General features: G+C 40.3%; 1 protein-coding gene across 1 annotated transcript; it reads right to left on the bottom strand.

Annotated features, from left to right (window-relative positions):
* Positions 1–1,035: 1,035 nt before the first annotated feature.
* Positions 1,036–25,945, bottom strand: LOC139474550 (uncharacterized). Its single transcript, XM_071257611.1, has 4 exons — positions 25,813–25,945; positions 10,349–10,378; positions 3,306–3,466; positions 1,036–1,110 (listed from the first exon to the last, which is right to left on the bottom strand). Exons 1-4 carry the CDS (start codon positions 25,943–25,945, stop codon positions 1,036–1,038), a joined length of 399 nt encoding a protein of 132 aa, XP_071113712.1.
* Between the last annotated feature and the right edge of the window lie 833 nt (positions 25,946–26,778).

Raw genomic sequence — 26,778 nt, 5'->3', positions numbered from 1 at the left:
CCCCTGACTGCATGTCAAACAGATGACTGCAAAAACGGCAACTGCATATATTATCTGGTATTCAATAAATATGTAAAGATAAGTCTAAATTCAGATTATCCCTCTACCATCATAAAACAAATGTATCAGTGATGTTGATGTTAAGAGGAAGCCATCAAACAACACTCAAAGGCTGGAGGGCCTTAAGTAACACATGACCTAAAATGTCACAACGGAATGCCCTGTATGTACAAGACACCAGTGTAAATACTACCAGTTATACAACTAAATAACGCTTAATATAGGACGATAACGTAAGCAACGTTGTAGGGGTAATGGAATGAAGCCATGGAATGAAGGTTTCATGGCTACCTTTTATTTCCTCTGAACTGAAGAATGAGTTTACAGCTATCTCCAACAGCCAGAGTGACATCAAGCGTGATTGTAACTACTGCCAACCCTTGATATAACGAACTCATTAGAACCTTTCTAATGACTTCGTTATATCCGAATTTGTTTATCCATGTGAACGGTTACGTTTATCCCCATTAACGGAGAGTTCGGAATGTGTTCGTTAGACCCGACTATTCACAATATCCGTTTTTTAGACCGTGTGTTCTTTTGTTTTCGTTAGATCCGACTATTTTCGTCCTTACAGACCATTCGTCATAACCGACTATTTGTTAGATCCGACTATTCGTCATATCCGACTGTTCGTAATATCCAAATGTTCGTAATATCCAACTTAGTTATAGCCGGAGTTGACTGTATTATGACGACCGGTCGAGGAGCAATGTCTTAACAATTGGTCTAAAAATGTCATAGTGATTAGAAGGCTTCATAAAACAACGAAATATAAAATTAGAATATTAAAATAATAAAAACAACTACTTCACAAAATACATTTTTGAATGGTGTAAGGTGTTCACTGAAAGATCAATGTGCAAAGTTCTCATATTCACAAAGTCTTGCAAGACCAGTGGGGCGGTCTATTGTATAAAGGCAGAAGAGGGCGAGAGGTCAGCTCCATCCATTCCTGGAACAGCAAGAGCGTTGTCAATGACGACGGTGAAGATGTGTTTCAAACCTTTCAACGATGAAGTCAAACAATGCCTTCAGGTCGCGGTCAATCTGAAACATGGAAACACTCCAATGTCAATACCTAAACACAGGATTTTGTATGGCAATTATCTGGCGTTGTCGTTTTATATTGTATACACCCGTTCGTCCATCACTCGTGAATACATACGACCGCTTTGAGATAATTAAATGAAGCCGTTTACACCTCATTGTAGTCTATGAGCCCTACTACATACATGCAAAGTAGAGATAGTTTTATGGATAACAGTTTCTTTATTTACTGTAAAGGCGACGTTTCGGTATAGATCCTTATACCGTTGTCAAGCAACTTTGCAATTGAATCACAATTGTGGAATGCACAAGAACCACTGCCATTTGTGCCATGCAGATCATTGATCTGAGTACTCGCTAGTTGCCCTGTTGCGGACCAAGCCGTGTCTTGATTCACTGTTTCGCGAGTGCTTGGTGTCATGACCTGGTTTCAGGGGTCCATTCATATAGGTTTCACCGCGGCGTTGCCTTTTAAACCCAGTGGAATCTGTTTCGTCGGATAATCGAGACTGGTTGTTCTCTGGTGTTGACGTTTCATGCATATTCAAAAAAGTGTCTCATTCAAATCGGTGCATGTATTCACTGGTGATAACGGAACGTAGTTTATATCAAACATATATGAAGTTTATTTGTTTGTTTGTTGTTTAACGCCACACTCAGCAGTATTCAAGCTATATGACAGCGATCTGTAAAATAATCGAATCTTGACCAGACAATCCAGTGATTGATATCATGAGCATCGATCCACGCAATTGGGATCGATGACATGTATCAACCAAGCCATCGGGCCTGACCACCCGGTCCCGTTAGTCGCCTTTTACGGCAAGTATGGTATGCTGAAGATCCTATTCTACCCCGGATCTTCACGGGTCACATATATGAAGCATTTACGAAAGATCATAATTGTAAAAAGGCAAAATGATGTCGTAGCGATTTGAGTGAGTTAATATTAATGCAACATGATATCATGACATCATCATTAACCAGCGAGTCAGCTTCACGTGGGAGGAACGTTTACAATGATGGTGGTGGGTGAGGTGAAATGGGGTTTAACGTCGCGTCCAAGATTATTGCACTTATATAGCGACGTGCATGCACGTGTGTGTGTGTGTGGCTGCTTGTACTAGTCCAGACTGATGCCGATTTATAGTGCTAGCTCACTGAGATACCATGCCGCAGTTAAACATGAATACCCCACTCAGACACAGTATACTGACTCCGAGCCGACCAGTCATTGTTTAGCCCCTTAATGCCGAGCGCCAGACAGGGTAACAACAAGTACCATCTTTTATCGTCTTTTGGTATGACGCGGCCGGGGATCAAACCCCGGACCTTCCGCTCTACCACTAGACAACGGAGGCGGTCCTTTAAAATGATGGGACAACAAACGTTTTAATGAGTATACTGAGAAATGTTATATTGTTACGAAGGAACAAGAGCGCTTGTGTACTTGTGTATATCTTAACTTGAAATGTCAGAAAAGATGTTTCACTTTCAAGGGAATATGGAACAATATTCGTATGACCTAACCAAGCAATCACCCAAATATTCTGCTAGTTCTGGCTAAAAATGATTTTGTTTTAGATTCTGACGCCGCTTTGAACAGTATTTTAGTTATATCACGGCGTGTTAGCTTTACCGGATAGGAAAAGTGATGCAGTTTTCCACTTCGGTGAGGGGCGGTCGGGTAGCCTAGTGGTTAAAGCGTTCGCTCGTCACGACGAAGACCCGGGTTCGATTCCCGACATGGGTACAATGTGTGAAGCCCATTTCTGGTGTCCCCCGCCGTGATATTGCTGGAATATTGCTAAAAGCGGCGTAAAACCATACTCACTCACTCCCACTTCGGAGATACCAACTTCATCGGCATGGTACTTACAAACCAACAAGCATAATCAGGGAGAATCTTGGAGTCGAACGCATGACTATTAATCAGGGACGAATAAGCGACTCCATTCTAGACAACTGGGCGACCCGTTGCAATTAACGTGGTTGAGTGGGATCATTATTAGAGAGTATCTTGAACCCACGATCTGAGTATGCTTGCATGTCTAAGGGAAATTATTAAAGAAATAGTATCGATCGACAGATACGCAGCACAATACTGGAGCTGGAAACAATGACGCTCCACTGGCGGGGGACATTGGACCTGGCAGTATCACAAGTTAGTCCCCAATGTCTTCAAGAAGACTTACAACTTTGTAGAAGAGACACAGGCTAGGTTGTTCGTCCTCCCCTTCAGGGCAATCTGGCACGTGATTGCAGAGACTGTTGTCATCGATACATCGGATGTTGCCAAACTGGTCCAGAGTCGGGCAGCGATACTTGCGCAGACCATTGGCAGAGCGTTCACAGGCTGAGAACAGAGACATATTATTCTAAAATCAGTGTTGTCATAGCCGCATTCATGATCTTGTCGACCACAGTTTTTTGCAGAGCGTTCGCAGATCGAGAAAGAGACAAACAATGCCTAAACTGCCCCCTGCCCGTAAACACAAACATATAAACCACAGCCTCGTGTTCAAAATACAGATTAACATCTGATGAAGGAATTCGCCTAACATTCGAAAGGAACAACTCAATACAACACAAATACGTGCAAGCTTCATAAAACTGATTAAATGTGTGTGTCACCTTTTGTTAAAAGGTTAAGGCATTATTCATTTACGTACTTAGATAAATGTTTTATAATCTGACGTCAAAGCACTTAAAGCCTTTCATCTCCTGTTTTTCAAACACGTTATCATCGGTATCTGTTGTAGTTTAAATTACGCACCAAACAAACCCTATCTCTCCCGCCTAAAGCAAATGATACCTTAGACACATATACTATCTAAATATCAAAGATAGCAACGATCAAAGTATGTCTACGGATGACTATATTGGTGAGTCAATGGTGACACACATCATACGTATGGATAGAAGATGGAAGATGAAATCAGATTCATCAAAAGGTGCCTGTGTTTGAACTCACTACTGGAGGCGAGGCTACTCGAGGCTACAGTAATTGTGATCATTTAAAATTATTGATAGATATAATTAGAATTATGATGATATGGACTATATGACCTTACAGATTGACTAGCTTTCTAACTATGGATAACCAAACCACATGAGAAGACCTCAAGACCCGTGACCTGTCAAGTCACACCTTACACTTCCTTTCCCTTTCCAGCTTGTAAAAGCGGTGTAGACACAACCATAGTTTTGTTTGTTGTTTAACGCCGCACACAGCAATATTCCAGCTATATGACCGCGGTCTGTAAATAATCGCATCTGGAGCAGACAATCCAGTGATTGTCACAATGAGTATCGGGATACGATCAACCAAGTAAGCGAGCCTGACCAACCGATCCCGTTAGTCGCCTCTTTCTACAAGCGTAGTCGCCTTTTTTGGCAAGCATGGGTTGTTGAAGACCTATTCTACCCCGGATCTTCACGGGTCCTAATTAGAAATGTAAATATCTTCAGAAAGTGGATGTTGTGGATGTTAAGTCAGACTGAAAGAAAGCGAGAGTTAATTTCAATATGACAAAATAAGAACATGGCCACCATCCGGGTTCTTATGAATATACAAGAATTGCAGTCAGTATTCTTAGTATCAATAGATAGGTAAGTATAAGGTATATAAGTAAATATATGAACTAAATCCGATTCTATAGATCTAAATAATAATAACGGTGTAAGTGTTTTGAAGTAGAAATGTATCACAGGTTCTGAGTCCTTTTTAGAAACACCCTCCGTGATGTTTAAAGAATCCAAGGAGCTTATGACAATAACGAGTGAGTGAGTTTGGTTTAACGCCGCTGCATTTGGTTCCTGTGCATATACTATATTTCAGAAAAATGTAAATACTATTGTTATGAAAACGTTGTGAAAGAATAAGCAAAGTTATATGAACAAACAGTGTGTTTAATAAATGTCATTGAATTAATACTACGCGCTTTCGTTAATCATACTTACCTGGCTTCGTAACATAAACCACCACAACACCTTACCAGGCTCGGAGTCTTCATGTGTTTATCAATTATAATTTTCCCGAAAGGCTTTGTGGCGGCGGTGACTTAATAGTGTTGCTTACTGATCCTTTTGCAGTACGAATGCTCCCGGAAATGAACACCCCACGTCACATATTTTGTGTGCGTGCGTGCGTGCGTGCGTGCGTGCGTGCGCGCGCGTGCGTGCGTGTGTGTGTGTGTGTGTGTGTGTGTGTGTGTGTGTGTGTGTGTGTGTGTGTGTGTGTACAGAGGTGTGAAGTGTACAGAGGTGTGAAGTGTACAGAGGTGTGAAGTGTACAGAGGTGTACAGAAGAACATATAAAAAGACTTGACACGGCGCGAATTCATCTACATGTTTCAATTTTTTCTTCAAGTTGATTTCATTTAGATCGCTATATTATCTCCTCGCAATAATGACATATGTCTGTTATCAACTGAAACCGTCTTTCGTCAGATGTTCTGTACAGACCAGTCATGCTCATTCGTTTCATTCATCACAATTGAAGGACAACTTTGTTCCATGTCTATTGAAGTATAGATGCGAGATCGGATTTTTTGTTAGAAACACACAAAAAATTGTCACTGGGAACTTTTTGAGTCACGTGTATTTTTTGTATAAAAGAAAGCCAGACTTCTCCCACCAGAATATCACATGTCGGTAATTGTCTTTCTTTCACTGATATAGTGGTTTCATATGGTCATGAGTCACGAGTGACTTTTTTCCGATTTAAAGATATATGAATGCTTAACCAGACAAGTAACATATCTTCGCTCGGACTTGAATAGTCGTAGTATTTACAGCATGTCTTCAATGCTGTCTCGACAAATCTTGAAATCCATCATTATGCAAGACTGTAATACTATTTTTAAAATATATGACTTTAAGTTCGAGATGAATAATGTCCGTAGGTTTACAACTGCATTAAATATTGGCCATGAAGTGGTGGATAAAAAATGGCCAAGCTTTACGACTGATTGAAATGTTTAACCTCAAAGTCCAGATGAATATTGTCCGTGTTTCATGGCTACTTAGACAACTTCACCTGAAGGTCTAGATGGATATTGTCCGTGTTTCATGGCTACTTAGACTACTTCACCTGAAGGTCTAGCTGGATATTGTCCGTGTTTCATGGCTACTTAGACAACTTCACCTGAAGGTCTAGATGGATATTGTCCGTGTTTCATGGCTACTTAGACTACTTCACCTGAAGGTCTAGATGGATATTGTCCGTGTTTCATGGCTACTTATACTACTTCACCTGAAGGTCTAGATGGATATTGTCCGTGTTTCATGGCTACTTAGACTACTTTACCTGAAGGTCTAGATGGATATTGTCCGTGTTTCATGGCTACTTAGACAACTTCACCTGAAGGTCTAGATGGATATTGTCCGTGTTTCATGGCTACTTAGACAACTTCACCTGAAGGTCTAGATGGATATTGTCCGTGTTTCATGGCTACTTAGACAACTTCACCTGAAGGTCTAGATGGATATTGCCCGTGTTTCATGGCTACTTAGACTACTTCACCTGAAGGTCTAGATGGATATTGTCCGTGTTTCATGGCTACTTAGACAACTTCACCTGAAGGTCTAGATGGATATTGTCCGTGCTTCACGGCTACTTAGACTTCTTTACCTGAAGGTCTAGATGGATATTGTCCGTGTTTCATGGTTACTTAGACAACTTCACCTGAAGGTCTAGATGGATATTGTCCGTGTTTCATGGCTACTTGGACAACTTGAGCTGAAGGTCTAGATGAATATTGTCCGTCCTTAATGGCTACTTATACAACTTTAGCTGCAGGTCTAGATGGATATCATCCGTGCTTCATGGCTACTTAGACTACTTTAACCGAAGGTCTAGATGGATATTGTCCGTGCATCATGGCTACTTAGACTTCTTTACCTGAAGGTCTAGAGGGATATCGTCCGTGCTTCATGGCTACTTTGACTACTTTACCTGAAGGTCTAGATGGATATCGTCCGTGCTTCATGGCTACTTAGACTACATTCACGATAAACCCTCAACAGTGGCTTTCAACTGTTCCACGTCGCAGCCTTTTATATCCACTTTAGTGTGATCAAGTAGCGCGGTAACTGTGTGAAACAATTAGAGATGACATAATCATTACACACAGTAGTGATGGCCTTGGCTTATGCGCCAGAGATTCAGAGGGACTTCAAATTTGCAACAGTCACCTTTCCCTTTACGTCGAGCAATATTACAGCAGCTCCAACCTTTGGTGCATACAGTAAACAACTTTTGAGATGCAATCGAGCATACTGATTGTAAGAAGATTTCAAAGCGCGTATTGCTTTAACGTTATTTGATCTTGGTAACAACATTCAAAGCCGTAGTAAAGCTTTCAAAACGGTTAACAGTAAACATTTCCAAATTTGACGCATCAGTTACAAAAATGATTTTTGGCTGATGCCATATGTTCCGGTGTTTGTTCAGCTTAATACTTGACTTGCCTTTGCATGTGTTTTTGACGGGTGTCACCGGTGGGGCGGTACACACTCGCCTTTTCGAGATCACCTGGTGTTATCCCTATGTGATAGTGATTCATAAACACATGTTTACGATATAATGTGAATTGTATCAGTGGGCTCTGCTTTCAGTAGAAATTTCTATAGTGATAATAGAAAAGGTTACAAAATTTCCAACAAAAATATGTTGTTTCTTTTCATCCAACTACTCTAATGTGTACGGAGGGAATGGGGTACATGGACAGCTCATAATCCCCATGTTGCTTCATCGGGTGAAAAAACAAAGTCTGTTTCATTAACAGGCAAAATGATGGCTTCGATTTTCTGGGATTCACGCTAATCAGTAAAAACATCAAAGCTAGATGTTGTGGAAACCTCTTTCAAGGTGTGCTGTTCCACCAGGACAATGCACCTGTGCACAAGTCAGTTCTCGCCACGGCTGCAATCCTAGATTGTGGCTTTTAATTTCCACCACATCTCAAACTTGAAGAAAATGTTTTGCAAATGATGACCTTTTGCACCAGTAACAGCAAGCTTTCTACATCAGTAGCATCAAGGCACTCTAGCATCGTTGGCAGAAGAGTGTCGAGCTCTGAGGGGATTATGTTTACAAAGTAATTAGCATCCAACTCCATCAATGCAGTCCACAATGCACTCTGTAGTCAGTCAATACAGTGGATATTACGTGTTTTAGCACTATTAAAGCTCAAATCATGCCCGAATGATGCTCAAAACCAGGCGGCATCGTACAAACGGTGAAAATTGGTAATGATGTTGTTGATGACCACTACTGGCTGCTGCTAATAAGGTACATGTACATGTTGAATTGTCTGTCGTACATGTAATACATGTACCGAGAGATGTAAACAGTATATGGTCACGTGAATCACAGCATGTGACACAGCGGGCCAGTTTGGGTCAAGTATGTGAACGGATCATGTTTTGTCTTCTGTCCTGTGTCGTGGAGAAGAACAATCTTTAGTGGGCAGTCTTAATTGTTATCCCTCAGAGTACACAGTACATAATTTCTCAGACTTGTTATTGATGATTGTCTGCGGAATACTGTTGAATGTGCCATCGCAAAACACATGTTGTGTTAGTAATTCCGCAATCGTGTTGCTATATATCCATAATAATGTTACTTCTTCTCTCTGGAGGTTCATGTTCTGGACGTTCTTCTGGAAGTCACAAGGCGGTCCAGCTAGGTTCAAGACCCATGGGCCCGACTGTACTGATACGCACACACTGAGTGGCATCAGTGGCGATTCTGCACTGACTGCAGTTATAACATGTTTCAGTTATTTCTTATGTGTTTTTTATGTTGTTGCTGGTGAAAATTCTAGTGCCACTACTGTTGCTGTTTCCGGTTGTACTTCTTGTGTCACTGTTATTGCTATTGCTGGAAATGATAAACGTGTTACTGCTATTGCTAGTGTTGGTGATACTTCTTGTGCATCTACTTTTACTTTGGCTGGTGATACTTCTTGTGCCACTACTTTTACTTTGGCTGGCGACACTTCTTGTGCCGCTACTGCTAGTGCTGGTGATACTTCTTGTGCCACTACTTTTATTTTGGCTGGTGATACTTCTTGTGCCACTACTTTTACTTTGGCTGCCGATACTTCTTGTGCCACTACTTTTATTTTGGCTCCCGATACTTCTTGTGCCACTACTGCTAGCGCTGGTGATACCTCTTGTGCCACTACTTTTACTTTGGCTGGTGATACTTCTTGTGCCACTGCTTTTATTTTGGCTGGTGATACTTCTTGTACCATTACTGCTAGTCCTGGTGATACTTCTTGTGCCACTACTTTTACTTTGGCTGGCGATACTTCTTGTGCCGCTACTGCTAGTGCTGGTGATACTTCTGGTGCCACTACTTTCACTTTGGCTGGTGATACTTCTTGTGCCACTACTTTTATTTTGGCTGGTGATACTTCTTGTGCCACTACTTTTACTTTGGCTGGCGATACTTCTTGTGCCACTACTTTCACTTTGGCTGGTGATACTTCTTGTTCCACTACTTTCACTTTGGCTGGCGATACTTCTTGTGCCACTACTTTCACTTTGGCTGGCGATACTTCTTGTGCCACTACTTTCACTTTGGCTGGCGATACTTCTTGTGCCACTACTTTCACTTTGGCTGGTGATACTTCTTGTGCCACTACTTTCACTTTGGCTGGTGATACTTCTTGTGCCACTTCTTTTATTTTGGCTGGTGATACTTCTTGTGCTACTACTACTTGTTCCCCTCCTGCTTTGCTGGTTACTAGTGTCACTATTACTGCTCTTGCTGATTATAGTATAAGTGCAACTACTACCTCTGCTCTTGCTGGTGATACTACTAGTGCAACTTACTGCTGTTTCTAGTGATTCTACTAGTGCAACTTACTGGTGATACCATTAGTGCAACTACTACTGCTGTTGCTGGTGATACTATTCGTGCAACGTACTGGTGATGCTATTAGTGCAACTACTACTGCTGTTGCTGGTGATACTATTCGTGCAACGTACTGGTGATGCTATTAGTGCAACTACTACTGCTGTTGCTGGTGATACTATTCGTGCAACGTACTGGTGATGCTTTTAGTGCAACTACTACTGCTGTTGCCAGTGATACTATTAATGCAACTGCCACTTCTGCTGCTTGTGATTGTATTAATGCAACTAATACCTCTGCTGTTGCTAGTGATACTACTAGTGCAACTACTACCTCTGCTTATGGTGATATCACTAGTGAAATACTCACGTGAATAATAAGAATGTATGAGGTACTTTCCTGAAATAAGCAAAGTTATATACAATAAAACGTGACATTAGAGCTGAGTGGAGAAATATAGAAACAGTATATCGATAAACCCCGGACACAGGCCACATGACGTGATCATAATGTCTCCGTGAAAGCAAGTACGACGGAGTTTGGAATGGAAGTCTTAAAGGAGATCTTTTGAAAACACCTTTTTAAACATGTCAAAGAGTCTTAAATAGTACACATTAACACCAAAAAGGAGTCCTATGTGATTTCATAGTTATCTAAAAAACAACAAACAACTGCCCTGATGCCACAACCAGCGCGTATGCAAATTGAAAGTGTACCTGTGACGTCATAGTGGAGAGGCGTTTGCCATTTTGTTGTCGTTTACAGTCCATTCATCTACATGACAATGAAGTGATTTTCCGTTATTCGCGGTGTATGCGGAATTGTGTGGGCGTGGGGCGTACTAGTTCATCACTCAAAAGCACCAAGTGTAATTTCTTGAAATTTCCAAGCGAAAAGGCCGATTTAGCAAGGAGAAAAGACATGACAAGTTAGACATGAAAAATGAAGAAAAAATATCAAGTACATGTATTTGCCTCAGGAATGATTTTACGATAAATGTCAATGTGAAAAAAAGTATTTGTGTGTCAGTTTTATGTATATTTAAGGATTGACTGTGTATTGTTTTCGGTTTATTGTGGTATGAATCGAAAAACCGATGTGTTAACTGTATGAACTGTCACTAGACATTCATTTGGATAGTTTGGTTTGTTGGTTTGTTGTTTAACGCTGCACTCAGCAATATTCCAGCTATATGACGGCGGTCTGTAACATAATCGAGTCTGGACTAGACAATCCAGTGATAGATATCATGAGCATCAATCAACACAACTGGGATCGATGCATCAAACAAGTCAGCGAGCCTGACCACCCGATCCCGCTAGTCGCACATTTAGGTTCGTTATTATGCCTCAATGTGAGATTGATCAATCAGAGAGCAGAACTACTGACCCAACATGAGCCCGTATACCGTCAGTAAAAATCCAAGATGGTTGACACTGACCTGATATGAGACGGTATACCGTCAGTAACAGCCATCTTGGATTTTCCAACACCCATATGGATTTCACATGGAAATACTGGTACCGAAATTCGTTATTTGACACTGTTTTGTGTTTTACTATCATTAATTGTGATATGTAAGGACATTAATCTGTTTCAAGATCACATTCGTGACTTTATTGATAAAGATTACAGTTAAAATATTCAACAAGGTTTGGCCTCTAAGATTTGAAGAGTGGTCTCCCTATGACATCGGCAATGGCTGTCGGACGCTTTGTATGTAGCACCGATGAGGAAGTCTCTGATAAAAGGCAAAGGGCAAAATTGGTGATATGGATACCAGAAAGTGTAAACGCTGACGCCTCGCCCAATATGTTTCTGCTTACCTAATATGACACCGTATACGGCAACTAAAGACATCATAACTAATAATAGCCCCATGCTAATTGTTTGGTTTATTGACAACACAATTCACAATGTTTTGACAATGCTAAGCGTATGTCTACACCTAGCACATTCTGCATAACGATCTGTGTCTCGCAAATTATTTTTTATTGATACACATCCATTTAATTTAGAGTGAGTGAGTGAGTTGAGTTTTACGCCGCTTTTAACAATATTCCAGTTATATCGCGGCGTGTCAGCTTAATGTGGGAGGAAAGCCCGAAGTGATGCAGGTCTCAGACGTTTACCCCTTCCGTGAAACCCACGAGCACAGGTATGGTGCTGACAAACCTAGAAACATAATTGGGGCGAACCGGGATTAGAACCCACGATCATAGGTTTCTGGCGTGCGCAAGGGACGCAACTCTGCATAGCGAATCGCGGCGCCTTAGACGACTGGGCCACCCGTGCCCCCCATTTTATTTAGAAGAGTCAGGATAGCGTTTAACACCAGATTGTGTTCCCTAGTCTTTTCGTGTTGACATCAGACTGATCGTCTTCACTTTCCTCGCTGCTGTCAAGACTATTTTGACTAACCTCTGGCTCATATCGATATGGACGAACATGTGTTAGGTCACTGAGCGAAAAAATCAACGTTTTCATCGATGGCATTGTCAGGTGATGCCATGGCGAACGCTTGTAATCTACCAGACAGATACAAAAACAGTGATCGTGTGCACGTCCACTATGATGTCAGTCACGTGATGACAACTCTGCTCATTAACTCTCGGTAGTTTCCGGAATATAAGTAGGTTTCTACGTTTTTCCCCACAAATATTGCCTTCAGATTTGTTTTCTTCTAGATACTTCTAGATGTTTTAGAAATGATTTAATTCCATATTTATAGTTTACTCATTTAGATGGCACCTGAAATATTTGTAGAATATTCTTTCAACCTTTTCAACAATACTGCACAAGGTGCCTACGTGGATCGGCTTTCATCTTAGGGGCCGACCACTTGATGCATTCGTGACCAACTCGTGTTATTCCGGGACAAGCCGAATAGCGACTCGTGCCCCGCTCGTGACCATTTTTGCGACCGGATTCCGTCTTAGCGCAAACGGGCATACCTAAAACAACTGTCAACTCGTTGCGTAATGGTTCACTCACATTTCCCCATATATTATATATATATTTCAGATGCAATTTAAAGCACATCGGGACAAGCGGAATTATACAGTGTGATTGAACACATTTAATTGTGTCTTTGGTACATTTTCAGATGTAAGACATCTGTAAAATCAAAAAATATTTCTGAGGAATTATTTGACGAAGAACTTGAAATCATACGCGCATTCTGATTGGTTTGTCGTATTTTCGCACAAAACATTCATCGATAGGGGGAGGAGTCTTCTTGCAGGTTACGGAAAGGGACGAGTGTTGACGAAAGCACTTGATATTCTATGTTATATTCAAATAAATTGCACCAGGAAATGCTTGGAAACAATCATGCTTCACACAGTTGAAATAAGAATGTACATGTCACAAAATATACATTGTTCCGAGATGAGTCTTCTTTTAATATTAACTGAAAGTTTTAATTGATATAATATCTGGTTTTGCAGCAGTAGCTGATACAATACCCAGTCTCCATACGAAATCCTTCAGTGCGATTTGGAAACATTGACCCACGACAACAGATATTCATACATGTGTTTCCGACCCGTGAAGATCCGGGGAAGATGAGGTCTTCAGCAGACTAACGGGATCGGGTGGTCAGGCTCGCTGACTTGGTTGATGCATGGCATCGTTTCCCAATTAGGTGGATCGATGCTCATGATGTCAATCACTGGATTGTCTGGTCCAGGCTCGATTATTTACAGATGGCCGTCATACAGCTGGAATATTGCTGAGTGCGGCATTAAACAACACAAGTAACAAACAAACAAACATGTATTTCCACAAATATATGGACCACCGCAACGTATTATTATAGAGTGAGTGAGTGGGTATGGTTTTACGCCGCTTTTAGCAATATTCCAGCAATATCACGGCGGGGGACACCAGAAATGGGCTTTACACATTGTACCCATGTCGGGAATCGAAACTGGGTCTTCGGCGTGACGAGCGAACGTTTTAACCACTAGGCTACCCGACTGCCCCTATTATTGTAGAGGTAAGTGAAGAAAATGCAAGTTACTCAAAAGAAACGTGACAGCTTCCCTTTTTCGAATATAGGATTAAACCTATTCGACTGCAGTAAACATACATCTTGACAAATATCGTCATTGTCTAAGATATTGGTGCGACTGCATCATCAACCACGCATTGATCCAACACTCCAAGCTAGACCCACGTCTCGATGGGGGTGGAGATCCCCTAGCTGAGGGACACGTGTGTCAGAGTAATTCAATGGATATCGCCCAGCACGCATTGGGCGATCAAGTCGTTTGTCTCTACACTGGAATAATCGGTTGTCGGTCCCAACTGTTTCATGTCAATTGACAAGCCCGACATGTTCAATACGCAGGCAACATCTGGGATTGAAATATTACCACCTACATGTTCCGGCTAGTTATTCAAGTTTGTGAGGGAGTGAGTTGAATTTCACTCCACTTTGAACACTATTCCAGGTGTCGGATGAATTAGGAAGGGGGACTGACGTTACACTTGCCATTGGGTGAAACTAATAACAACGGGTACAGTGAAACAAAACATAGATCATATCTGGTAATCGTATCAACTATCAGCGGATCCTGGCGCAACCAAGGGACACAATGTATCTATGGGGCCTTAGACAAATACGCCCGCGGCGTGGTATTAATATCGTTGTGGTCTTTAACTAGTTGTTAGTTCATGAACTAAGTTCTTTCAAAAGATCAGATTTTACTCAAATACAACACCTTAATGCTTGAAGGCCGCGTCAGTTGAACCATGGGGTTGAACGCGTGGGTTCATGAGCCAATCAAATGTCAGCTTTCTAAAACAATTTGGCTTCATTTGTTTACTACGTCGTTTTGGAAACTTTGGTCTTAACAACTGCAAAAAGACACAAAAAGTAGTAGATCTTTTGGGTGTAGATGTTTATGGAACTCGGAAACGATATGATCTACAAACTACCCACTACAACATATCTATAATGGCGCTGCTATATTCTTTTACATTCGGAACTCCCCGAATATATTCGTCTTTGGAGATTTTAGAGTCAGATGTGTTTATCTGAATGATTCTTTCAGCAATGCCTCAACGTTGATTGGCTGATGAGAAAGTTCTTCACGCAGAGAGGCATTGTGGGAAGAGTGAGTGAGTATGGTTTTACGCCGCTTTTAGCAATATTCCAGCAATATCACGGCGGGGGACACCAGAAATGGGCTTCACACATTGTACCCATGTTGGGAATCGAACCCGGGTCTTCGGCGTGACGAGCGAACGCTTTAATCACCAGGCTACCCGACCGCCCCCATTGTGGGAAGAAAGCAGCACACCGTTTGAGGCACCGGTGAAACTAGTAACGAATAGTATATAGGCATACAATTACGTGTCATTGAACATGTATCACATGCCTCAGTTTGTGATCTTTTATTAAAAAAATATAACATAAACTCCTTTAAATATTTATTCCCCCCAAATGATTAATAATTAAAAACATTATGCAGAATATAACATAAAATGTGTTATGATTTTTTCTATATGGCGTGTTATTTGTTAATTTATGCATACAAGTTCTCATCAACACGTTTGGAGACGCTGGATTCAACAGGGCGAACCAACATTATTTTGCAAAAATGCATTAATGGCCGATAATGAGGTCCCCGCTAGGTCAGTATTAACAAAGGGTTAATTAACGCGGCCAGGTATCGAGCCCCGGACCTTCCGCTCTCCACTAAACCACGGAGGCGGTCCGCTTGTTAATGAAATGTGGCTAACCTTCACACATCATTATTGGAGTTATCAGGTGTGTTCATGTGATAATAATTATATAATTTGAAGTTTACACCATTGGACAAGTGGTCGATCACATGACCGCGAAATTGGCGTTCATACGTTTTTCACGAGGCTGTCTTCTTGAAATGACGTAAACACTGACGGACTACCTCCACATTCCTGGGGAAACCCCTGAGAATTCCCTTGAACGAATACATACAAAAGCGTTCTGTCTGATCATTTAGAACCTTTAATCTTAAACTCAGCGATTTTGTACTCATTGAGCAACGGCAGTGAGTTTGACTGCATGATCCTCGCGAAACTACAGTGAACAAAACGAAGAAATGCACATCCAAACTATCGTAGTATCGACTCTATCCGTGTCTAGGCTGACAGTGACAGTCTACAGCAATCTATGAATTTACCTTAGTGTCTAATCTTTAACACATCTTTAATCACCTTTCAGTGAGTGAGTGAGTTGGGTTTAACGCCGCTTTTAACAGTATTCCAGTTATATCGCGGCGTGTCAGCTTTAATGTGGGAGGAAAGCCCGAAGTGATGCAGGTCTCAGACGTTTACCACTTCCGTGAAACCCACGAGCACAGGTATGGTGCTGACAAACCTAGAAACATAATCGGGGAGAACCGGGATTCGAACCCACAATCATAGGTTTCTGGCGTGCCCAGTGGACGCAACTCTGCACAGCGAATCGCAGCGCCTTAGACGATTGGGCCAAACCGTGCCCCCTAATCACCTTTCAATGATCGGCCAGTTGATCAATGATGACTAACACATGTAACCGCCACAGGTTCATTTACAACTACCGAGATCTCTCCCGTCACGTGTATCATCGGCCATTTTACGTCATTGTGACTGACTTACCGAGGTAGTTCTTAACAGTCCTTTCTCATCTGATGAGGATATTATTTGAATACATTTTTTTGTGAAAAAAACTACAAAAGTTGTTCCTGTAGCACATGTTGAGCATACATGCGTTCATGTCACCTCTCGTTTTGAGGAACTATTTTATTCCGCGATACAACTGGTTGTTGCATGGCTATCAGTGTAAACATGAAGTCACACGTACTAAATATTGCTTATAGATCTAGATCCTTTGAGGTCCAAAATATAAGATTTGACTTTTGGAGTATGAACCTTCATAGATTGAGGGCCAAGCTCCGACGTTCATCAAGTTTGGCCCTCACTCAAGGTCAGTTCTTAACAGTCCTTTAACCAGTCCACGTGTCTTTTGTAGTTCACTCAGCATTATTGATGCTATTGAGCTTATGATGAAACTTATCCTGGACCACGGACTTGATGATAATGTGAGGTGAAATGGGGTTTAACGTCGCGTCCAAGATTATTGCACTTATATAGCGACGTGCATGTTCGTGTGTGTGTTTGTGTGGCTGCTTGTACTAGTCCAGACTGATGCCGATTTATAGTGCTAGCTCACTGAGATACCATGCCGCAGTTTAACATGAATACCCCACTCAGACACAGTATACTGACTCCGAGCCGACCAGTCCATGTTTTAGCCCCTTAATGCCGAGCGCCAGACAGGGTAACAACAAGTACCATCTTTTAACGTCTTTTGGTATGACGCGGCCGGGGATCGAACCCCGGACCTTCCGCTCTCCGGGCGGACGCTCTACTTGATGATAATGAGTTTTTCTCATTACAGCCTTACTCACGTACTTTGCAACTTGCAAGTGTAAGAAGGACAATAGCTAGTAGTCAGCAATTTGAACGCGTCTACTAATTTGCGTGGGGGCACGGGTGGCCCAGTCGTCTGAGGCGACGCGATTCGCTGTGCAGAGTTGCGTCCCTTGGACACGCCAGAAACCTATGATTGTAGGTTCGAATCCCGGTTCTCCCCGATTATGTTTCTAGGTTTGTCAGCACTATACCCGTGCTCGTGGGTTTCACGGAAGAGGTAAACGTCTGAGACTTCGGGCTTTCCTCCCACATTAAGCTGACACGCCGCGATATAACTGGAATATTGTTAAAAGCAGCGTAAAACTCAACTCACTCACTCACTCACTCACTCACTAATTGGCGTGTTTTTAACATTTACTTTAGGATTTTCAAGACACTTTTAACATTCGCACGTTTAAACTTTCCAAGACATTTTAACTTCAAGCTACAATTACATCCCGTAAGACATTATGATACTTGATACCTCTATGCATCAGGATTGTGCAGAAAGTATCTATGGGAACACACTATGAATGGACACACGCACACAAAGCAAGATGATTTTCGATTAAAAGGAATGAATAGAAGCAATAACTATGAACATCATCTTAACATCAAATGACGTTTATCGATAGTATAGATGGTATCGATAATGTAGTGCGGCATCTATTGGTAGTTATAAACGTCTTATCGATGTATTGACAATGGCTTATTTCGGACATCGATCAATCGTCTTTAGCAGTAAGTGTTGATTGGTTCTTGACAATGTAACTATATATGGTCTGCAATTATGGGACTTGTTGACATTATTATGAAAACAATAATGTGGCAGACAGCATAGACAGTTTATTATGCTCATAAAAACCTCATTATGCTATCAATGCTTCCCTCTATTTAGTTTCTTTATTGCCCTGGTGTGGTGTATGTTGCACACACAGGGTTTGCTATGTGCTTACTCCCCCTCGTATCTATTTGTAGTAGATAATTATTTCATTCCACTGATATGTATTAACATAGATAGTTAAGAATATCACCGAAATGGGAGTTCGGGATCGACCATTTGATATTCGGGGTTGGGGGGAATGGAGGATTCAATTGAAAAAAATAAATTACCCATGAAATGCTTGAAACAAATAATCCTTCTTCTGACTGTTGTTCCGACATAATAGGATACCGTTTACATACATTTGGAATAGAGTAGGAATTTAAAGGAAGACATCGAACGTTTCCCAAAGGCTGGAAGATCTAAAGTAACACATGACCTGAATACGTCACAATGCAAAACCCTTTTTAAACAAGATAATGATTTTATAACTTCAAGTTAGGACATGTCTACAAACCCCCATGACGTTAACAAAATAGCCCCTTATAGCTAGTAAATAGAAATAGCTTGGTGTGAACGTTCGATGACGTCCTGTAAGATAAAACGTCTGTACATAATACATACACGTGTTCTGCCCGAAACAACATTATCATAAAGGTAACATTTTCAAAATCTATTTTGTGAGTTCTTGAATTTGCTTTACCAAATACTTATCAGTATAGCAAAATTGTTTAGTATTTTCGATGCAGTTGTACCATTAATTGTAATGTCACAGATGAGGATGATTCATTTTCCCCCTCTCTCGTCTTTTCTGGCATTTATTACGCAGTTCTTTGTATCCCACGTTGTTGTTTTTAACAGCTTGACCTTCTTAGTATTTTGAGAATTACGATTCCCCTTTCAAATGTTTGACAGTGTGTATTATCAGCTGATTATCACAGAAAAGTGATTGACAATGCTGGGAGTATGACAAATGTCAAAATCAGTTAAGAGACGATTTGATGAAGTACAAGTGGATATTATTGGATAGGGTTTTTTCATTCATAGCTTCCTATTGGCCCTTTCAACAGCAGCATGGAAAAACGAAGTTTAAAGTATAAAGCACTGAGAAATATTAGTCGGGAATAAGATTGCCTGTAAAGTTCCGCCTCGCATTAGAAGACAGCTGGTCAATGCTATTCATGCTTTGATCTCACAATGTACACTAGTGAAGATGGACTTATTCTCTTTCAACAAATCAAACAGAATTATCATTTTACTATTGAACTAATTAAAAAATGTGATCTACCCGACACAGTGAATAAGTGAATTGTATTTTAATATGCAGCAATATTTTAGTTCTTCCCGGAAACCTGAGAGGAATAAAATATGGTCTGCCAAACCAACGGCTCCTTACTTTATAATAATCTTTAACTTCGCCGAAGAAGACTTCCAGTTACTTTATAATAACATGTCCCTTCACCCAAGGGCTTCCAGTTACTTTATAATAACATGTCCCTTCGCCGAAGAAGACTTCCAGTTACTTTATAATAACATGTCCCTTCGCCGAAGTAGACTTCCAGTTACTTTATAATAACATGTCCCTTCGCCGAAGTAGACTTCCAGTTACTTTATAATAACATGTCCCTTCGCCGAAGTAGACTTCCAGTTACTTTATAATAACATGTCCCTTCGCCGAAGTAGACTTCCAGTTACTTTATAATAACATGTCCCTTCGCCGAAGTAGACTTCCAGTTACTTTATAATAACATGTCCCTTCGCCGAAGTAGACTTCCAGTTACTTTATAATAACATGTCCCTTCGCCGAAGAAGACTTCCAGTTACTTTATAATAACATGTCCCTTCGCCGAAGAAGATTTCCAGTTACTTTATAATAACATGCCCCTTCGCCGAAGTAGGTTTACACAAACTTTATAATAATCTGTATATTCTCCAAAGAAGCTTTCCACAAACTAAACAAGAACATCTCCCTCTACTGAAGTAGGTTTCCACAAACTTTATAATAACATGTACCTTCGCCGAAGTAGGTTTCCACAAACTTTATAATAATCTGTATATTCTCCAAGGTAGCTTTCCACAAACTAAACAAGAACATCTCCCTCTACTGAAGTAGGTTTCCACAAACTTTATAATAACATGTACCTCTACTGAAGTAGGTTTCCACAAACTTTATAATAATCTGTATATTCTCCAAAGTAGCTTTCCACAAACTAAACAAGAACATCTCCCTCTACTGAAGTAGGTTTCCACAAACTTTATAATAACATGTACCTCTACTGAAGTAGGTTTCAACAAACTTTATAATAACTTGTACCTCTACTGAAGTAGGCTTCAACAAACTTTATAATAACTTGTACCTTTACTGAAGTAGGTTTCAACAAACTTTATAATAACTTGTACCTTTACTGAAGTAGGTTTCCACAAACTTTATAATAACTTGTACGGGGGCACGCGTGACCCAGTCATCTAAGGCCGCGATTCGTTGTGCAGAGTGGCGTCCCTTTGGGCATGCCAGAAACCTATGATTGTGGGTTCGAATCCCGGTTCGCCCTGATTATGTTTCTAGGTTTGTCAGCACCATACCCGTGCTCGTGGGTTTCGCCGAAGTGGTTAAACGTCTGAGACCTGCATCACAAACTAAATGATAACATGCACTTTCGCCCAACTTTATAATAACATCAATCTTTGCAAAAAATGGTTTCCACAAACTTTATGATAACATGCACTTCTACTGAAGTAGGTTTCCACACATTTTATAATAACATACCTTAACCGAAGTAGGTTTCCACAAACTATATTATAACACGCGCCTCTAATGAAGTAGGTTTCCACAAACTATATGATAACATGTACCTTTACTGAAGTAGGTTTCCACAAACTATATGATAACATGCGCCTCTACTGAAGTAGATTTCCACAAACTATATGATAACATGTACCTCTACTGAAGTGGGTTTCCACAAACTATATGATAACATGCGCCTCAAATGAAGTGGGTTTCCACAAACTATATGATAACATGCGCCTTAAATGAAGTGGGTTTCCACAAACTATATCATAGCATGCGCCTCAAATGAAGTGGGTTTCCACAAACTATATGATAACATGTACCTCTACTGAAGTAGGTTTCCACAAACTATATGATAACATGCGCGTCTACTGAAGTAGGTTTCCACAAACTATATGATAACATGCGCCTCTACTGAAGTAGGTTTCCACAAACTTTAGAATGACCTGTACATCAACTGAAATGGGTTTCCATTAATTTTATAATAACATGTACCCCAACTGGAGAAGGTTTCCACAAACTTTAGAATGACCTGTGCCTCCGCTAAAGTAGGTTTCCACAATCTTTAAAATAACATGTACCCCAAATGAAGTAGGTTTCCTCAAACTTTCGAGTGATCTGTACCCCAAATGAAGTAGGTTTCCACAAACTTTCGAGTGAGTGAGTGAGTGAGTGAGTTTGGTTTTACGCCGCTTTTAGCAGTATTCCAGCAATATCACGGCGGGGGACACCAGAAATGGGATTCCCAACTTTCGAGTGACCTGTGCCTCCGCTAAAGTAGGTTTCCACAATCTTTATAATAACATGTACCCCAAATGAAGTAGGTTTCCACAAACTTTAGAATGACCTGTGCCTCCGATAAAGTAGGTTTCCACAAACTTTAGAATGACCTGTGCCTCCGCTAAAGTAGGTTTCCACAAACTTTAGAATGACCTGTGCCTCCGCTAAAGTAGGTTTCCACAAACTTTAGAATGACCTGTGCCTCCGCTAAAGCTCAAGTAGATTTCCACAACCTTTAGAATGACCTGTACCTCAGTTGAAGTAGGTTTCCACAATCTTTATAATAACATATATCTCAACTGAAGTAGGTTTCCACAAACTTAAGAATGACCTGTGCCTCCCCTAAAGTAGGTTTCCACAAATTTTAGAAGAACCTGTGCCTCCGCTAAAATAGGTTTCCACAAACTTAAGAATGACCTGTGCCTCTGTTAAAGTAGGTTTGCACAAACTTTAGAATGACCTGTGCCTCCGCTGAAGTAGGATTTACTGAAGTAACAATAACCTGGTATTCTCTGAAATGAACATTACAATTACAATTTCTTCTCTGGTGGGTTTTTACAAACCATGTACCTCTAAGCCACAACATTAAACATTGTATCCTGACATTTGATCGTTTTTTGTCGATATCTGATAAAATAGTCCTCGTTATTTTTTTGCCATTGAAGGCCCCTAGGAAGCAGGCATCGTGTTCGCTCTCAGTCTCATTAATCAGAACAGACGTTTATGACACACAAGGATGGATATCTGAATAGTATATTGAGGGCTTAAAGAGATGAACAGATAGATGACGGTTTTACTTGACAGTATGCATTGATATAAAGTGTCAGAAAATTTACATTTTGGGATTAAAATATTTTGAGCAGTTTGTACATTGACCAATTTTCCTGTCGATACGACCCGGGTGATCCGGGCTAGAATTAGTTTTCAGCAACCATGCATGTCGTAGGAGGCGACTAACAGAATCAGGCTGCCAGGCACGCTGACTTGGTTAATGCATGGTATCGTATCCCATTTGCGTGGATCGATGCTCATGATGTTAATCACTGGATTGTCTGGTCCAGATTCGATTATTTACAGACCGCCGTCAGATAGCTGAAATATTATAGAATAACTAACAAACAAACATCCTGTCGATACTTTGGAAGGTAGTTGGGATGATCATATTTTACTTGGATGATTCCTGTCCGAAGCTGTGTCCAGCTGGTAACTAATCTCGTCAGTAACGTTATATATACGGGCATTGTCACAGTTTCAGGGACATGTAAACCTATGGGTTCGAATCCAGGTTCGCCCCGATTATGATTATGTTTGTCTGCACCATTCTCGCGCTGTGGGTTTCATCAGAGTTGTAAACGTCTGAAACCTGTATCACTTCAGGCTTTCCTCCCACATCAAACTGACAATAGCATCAAATAAATTATACTGACAAGCAGCAAATACACTGGGTAGTTTGGTTCTGGAGAGAATATAATGCATGTCTTTTGTTGCCTTATCCCTGTTAGCCACAGGTTTTATACCCCAAAATTTACAAAGGATAAGCTTTTTTTCTCTTTTCATCATCTGAAGGGTCCAGGATGAAAGCTGAAATGAAAGCTCGCACCTCTATATACTGTGTGCATAGTTTGTTAAAGTTAGCGGAATCGCATGTTTGTCATTGATGACGACTATTTGACATTTGTTACAATTATTCTGCAAACATTAGGAACTTGATGTTTCTTTGAAACACTTATTCTATGTGATTGTATTAAGGGGTCGTTTCACATACAGAAATGTTCTGATAAAATATGCAGATAAGTAAGAATATTCTTATATATTCCTATATATTCAATCGTCCTTTCTCAATTGGTAGTTGATGACAAGAAGCTTTGAATTTTAACAGGTTCAAGTTATGTTGTAAATAGAAAACATTCAAAGTTACATGAGCTTTTGAATAATATATAGAATCTTACTTTCGATGACCTCTCTACATCTCAATGCCATTTCTGAAAAAATGGTCATGGAGACCGGTAGAAATGTCATATTTAAAGATGTTAAAGATGATATTTCTAAAGATGGTAAGGTGTGCTCGTCCCAGATATCAGTGTTGCAAGTTAGGTAGAAATTGTTCATAAAAAACCCATCGATTCATTGGTAGTGTATTTTAGTAAAGAATTATGAACATTGAACGATATATTGTGGCCTTAACAGAGTATTCTTTCAAGAATCTAATTACTCTTGTGTAAACACTGACATATAAAGTTTGGGTATTTGCTCTTTAATGTCTCACTCAGTAATACTTCAGGTAAAATGACGGCGGTCTTTAAAATAATCGAGTCTGGGACAGAAAATCAAGTGATTGACATCATGAGGATCGATCTCCGCAATGGGGATACGATGACATGCATCAACCATGTCAGCGAGTCTGACCACATGATCCCGTTAGTCGCCTAAGCAGTAAGCATGTGTTGCTGAAGACCAATTCAAAACCGGGTCTTCATGGGATTTATATAAAGATTTCCTTCCTTTTTAGCCGTGTACAAGGGCATACTTGTAAGGTTAAGATTTGTTCTTTGAACAGCAGTATGGATCATAGACATATTTTCATATTCCCATACTTCTTAACCAAATTGTAAGATTGGTACTACTGATGCATCAAATAATTTAAGTTGACAACTGATGGACAAAAGATAAAATCTGCTTATTGCTATCACATAGTGCATAGCTTTCATTCCTTTTTCACATTATGTCTGTCTAGTGTTCACAAGGTAGCATGTTTAACTTAAAGTAATTCGAAGTTATTTCGACGTTGTGTCATTTTCAAGGGCTTTTCTGTTTAACATAAATACCGTCTTATAAACCTTTCTCGTACCGCCAGGGACTTTGTTGTACTGATATGTTTCTATAATTTCCATTCGTTGCAGCTATTTGAGAAAGTATCAGTAGTATATACCCTACTAGTATCAATTTGTTTCTGTAAATTAAGTGTTTCAGACAGTATCGTCTGTAAAAAGCAGTAGCAATAATTTGATAGAAGTATCAATGCAATGACTTGTATCATCCTCGTTGGATACAATGCGGTTGGTATCGTTATTATTCAAGTAGTTTTTAACATCGTTTTGAAAGAGAACGACCTAAATATCCTTATCAATTATGTATTCATGGCTTAAAGTTTTCGCAAAGTAAGATCCCGAAAGGGTGCACTCTGATATACAATTGCAATATGATCAATCTGTTCACTAAAGGTTAATGTATTCATGGTAACTGCATGCGTACTTTGTAAGTCAAACGCGTCATCTAATATAAAAGGATATTAATATTTATACAGAAAGCATTATTTCTAATGAATAATAGAGATAAAGTGATAATTTATTTTTTTCTTAATGGTAACATAAATATTAGAAATTAACTTAATTAATATCAGAATTCAAACAGAAATTATCGACACATGTATTTTTCTTCTTTGTATTCTTAACAAAAAAGTAAGGCATCATGAATATTTTGTTAGATATGTTTATGAAATTGTGTGCTCAGTCTTCAATACAATCAATACCACATAAAATGCACGATCCCCATCTTAGTTTTTTAGTATATAATATGCAAATATGTAGCCCTTCTGCTGTAGGAATAAGTTTTACATTGTTTTTCATGTGTATTTTGTCGAAATAGTAATTCAATATTATTTTTTTCATGAGATATGAAGACAACATTATGTACAAACATAAATTCTTAATCACCTCGTGTTTAAAAAAACCAACTGATATCGGTTAACGGGAAACTGAAATACAGATTAGTTAAAGATACATACCTTAAGTTTGAAAATTAATGAAACGTTGCAAAGGATTCACTAGCATTGAATTTCATATCACATTTGACTTTCGTAACGAAAATACAAAGAATTTATCAAATGGAAACAAACAAATTTGCGTCACCCGGCTTCTAAAAGAAAAGTACACAAGCAAGTTACGACGACCATCACCACACAGTAATCAATATCACAACAAACAGGTGCGAGCTTACCAAGCGTTTGCCTTTTCCCAAAGTAATGTTCTTTTAGATCATTGGTTGTCTGCGGAAGCGAGGCAAACTGGCAGAGGGGGAACAATACAGTCAGATGCACAGTGAACACCGCCAACAAACCGTGTCTGATCATTTGGAAAGTATGTTCTTCTGTGAATGAGCCTCTCGCCCAAGCGGCACAGGCGTACTTGTCAAACGTTTCAACTTGTTGAGCAGTGGTTTCAACAGCTAACTACTATAAAGATCTACATTGCATAGCCATATATAGATTTCCCTCAAGGTAGAACGCGATCAGCATGTCTCAGATTTACTTGGTGTCATGCGGGGGTATTGGTGATCGACTGACGATCCTGCTCCCTGTAGGTTGTCATAGCCGCGTCTGCCCACGCATGCTTGTTGTCGGGGCTTAAGCCGAGCTCTTGTCAGTTGGAGAAACCAATCGGGTGGGAGATTCACGTTAGTGGTTGAGGAATTGATCGTTGGAAACGTGGTTGAATGGAATGGGGTGAATGTGCCCTTGTAATAAGTTTCTGATTAGCGACACTGTCAGTGTCGGATATGGCATCATGGTAACCTTAACAACCAGGTGCTAATTCCGTGCAGACACAGTTCAAAATTAACGTTTTCCAATTAACGTTTTAACAAAATCAGTGAACGCGCCATCGTGTCACAGGTCTTTCTGGGTCCGTCACTTGATTGCCCGATTGCAGGAGTACACGGTCTTAGTCAGGAGGAAGAAGAAGACGACGAAGAAACAAGATATTCAGGGTGTCGACACTCTCATTCCAAGAATCATGTCAGGCAATAGATACCACCATCCTCGCTTTTCCCTCAATCGCTTATATTAACCAATTATAATGGGTTTCATTAACGTGGAGGGGCGGTCGGGTAGCCTTGTGGTTAAAGCGTTCGCTCGTCACGCCGAAGACCTGGGTCGATTCCCGACATGTGTACAATGTGTGAAGC

The sequence above is a fragment of the Haliotis cracherodii genome, unplaced genomic scaffold, assembly GCF_022045235.1.
Source record: "Haliotis cracherodii isolate W230 unplaced genomic scaffold, xgHalCrac1.p SCAF_3, whole genome shotgun sequence".
Classification (NCBI taxonomy): domain Eukaryota; kingdom Metazoa; phylum Mollusca; class Gastropoda; order Lepetellida; family Haliotidae; genus Haliotis; species Haliotis cracherodii.
The sequence above is the reverse complement of the archived record's forward strand: the minus strand, read 5'-3'. Positions and strand labels throughout refer to the sequence as shown.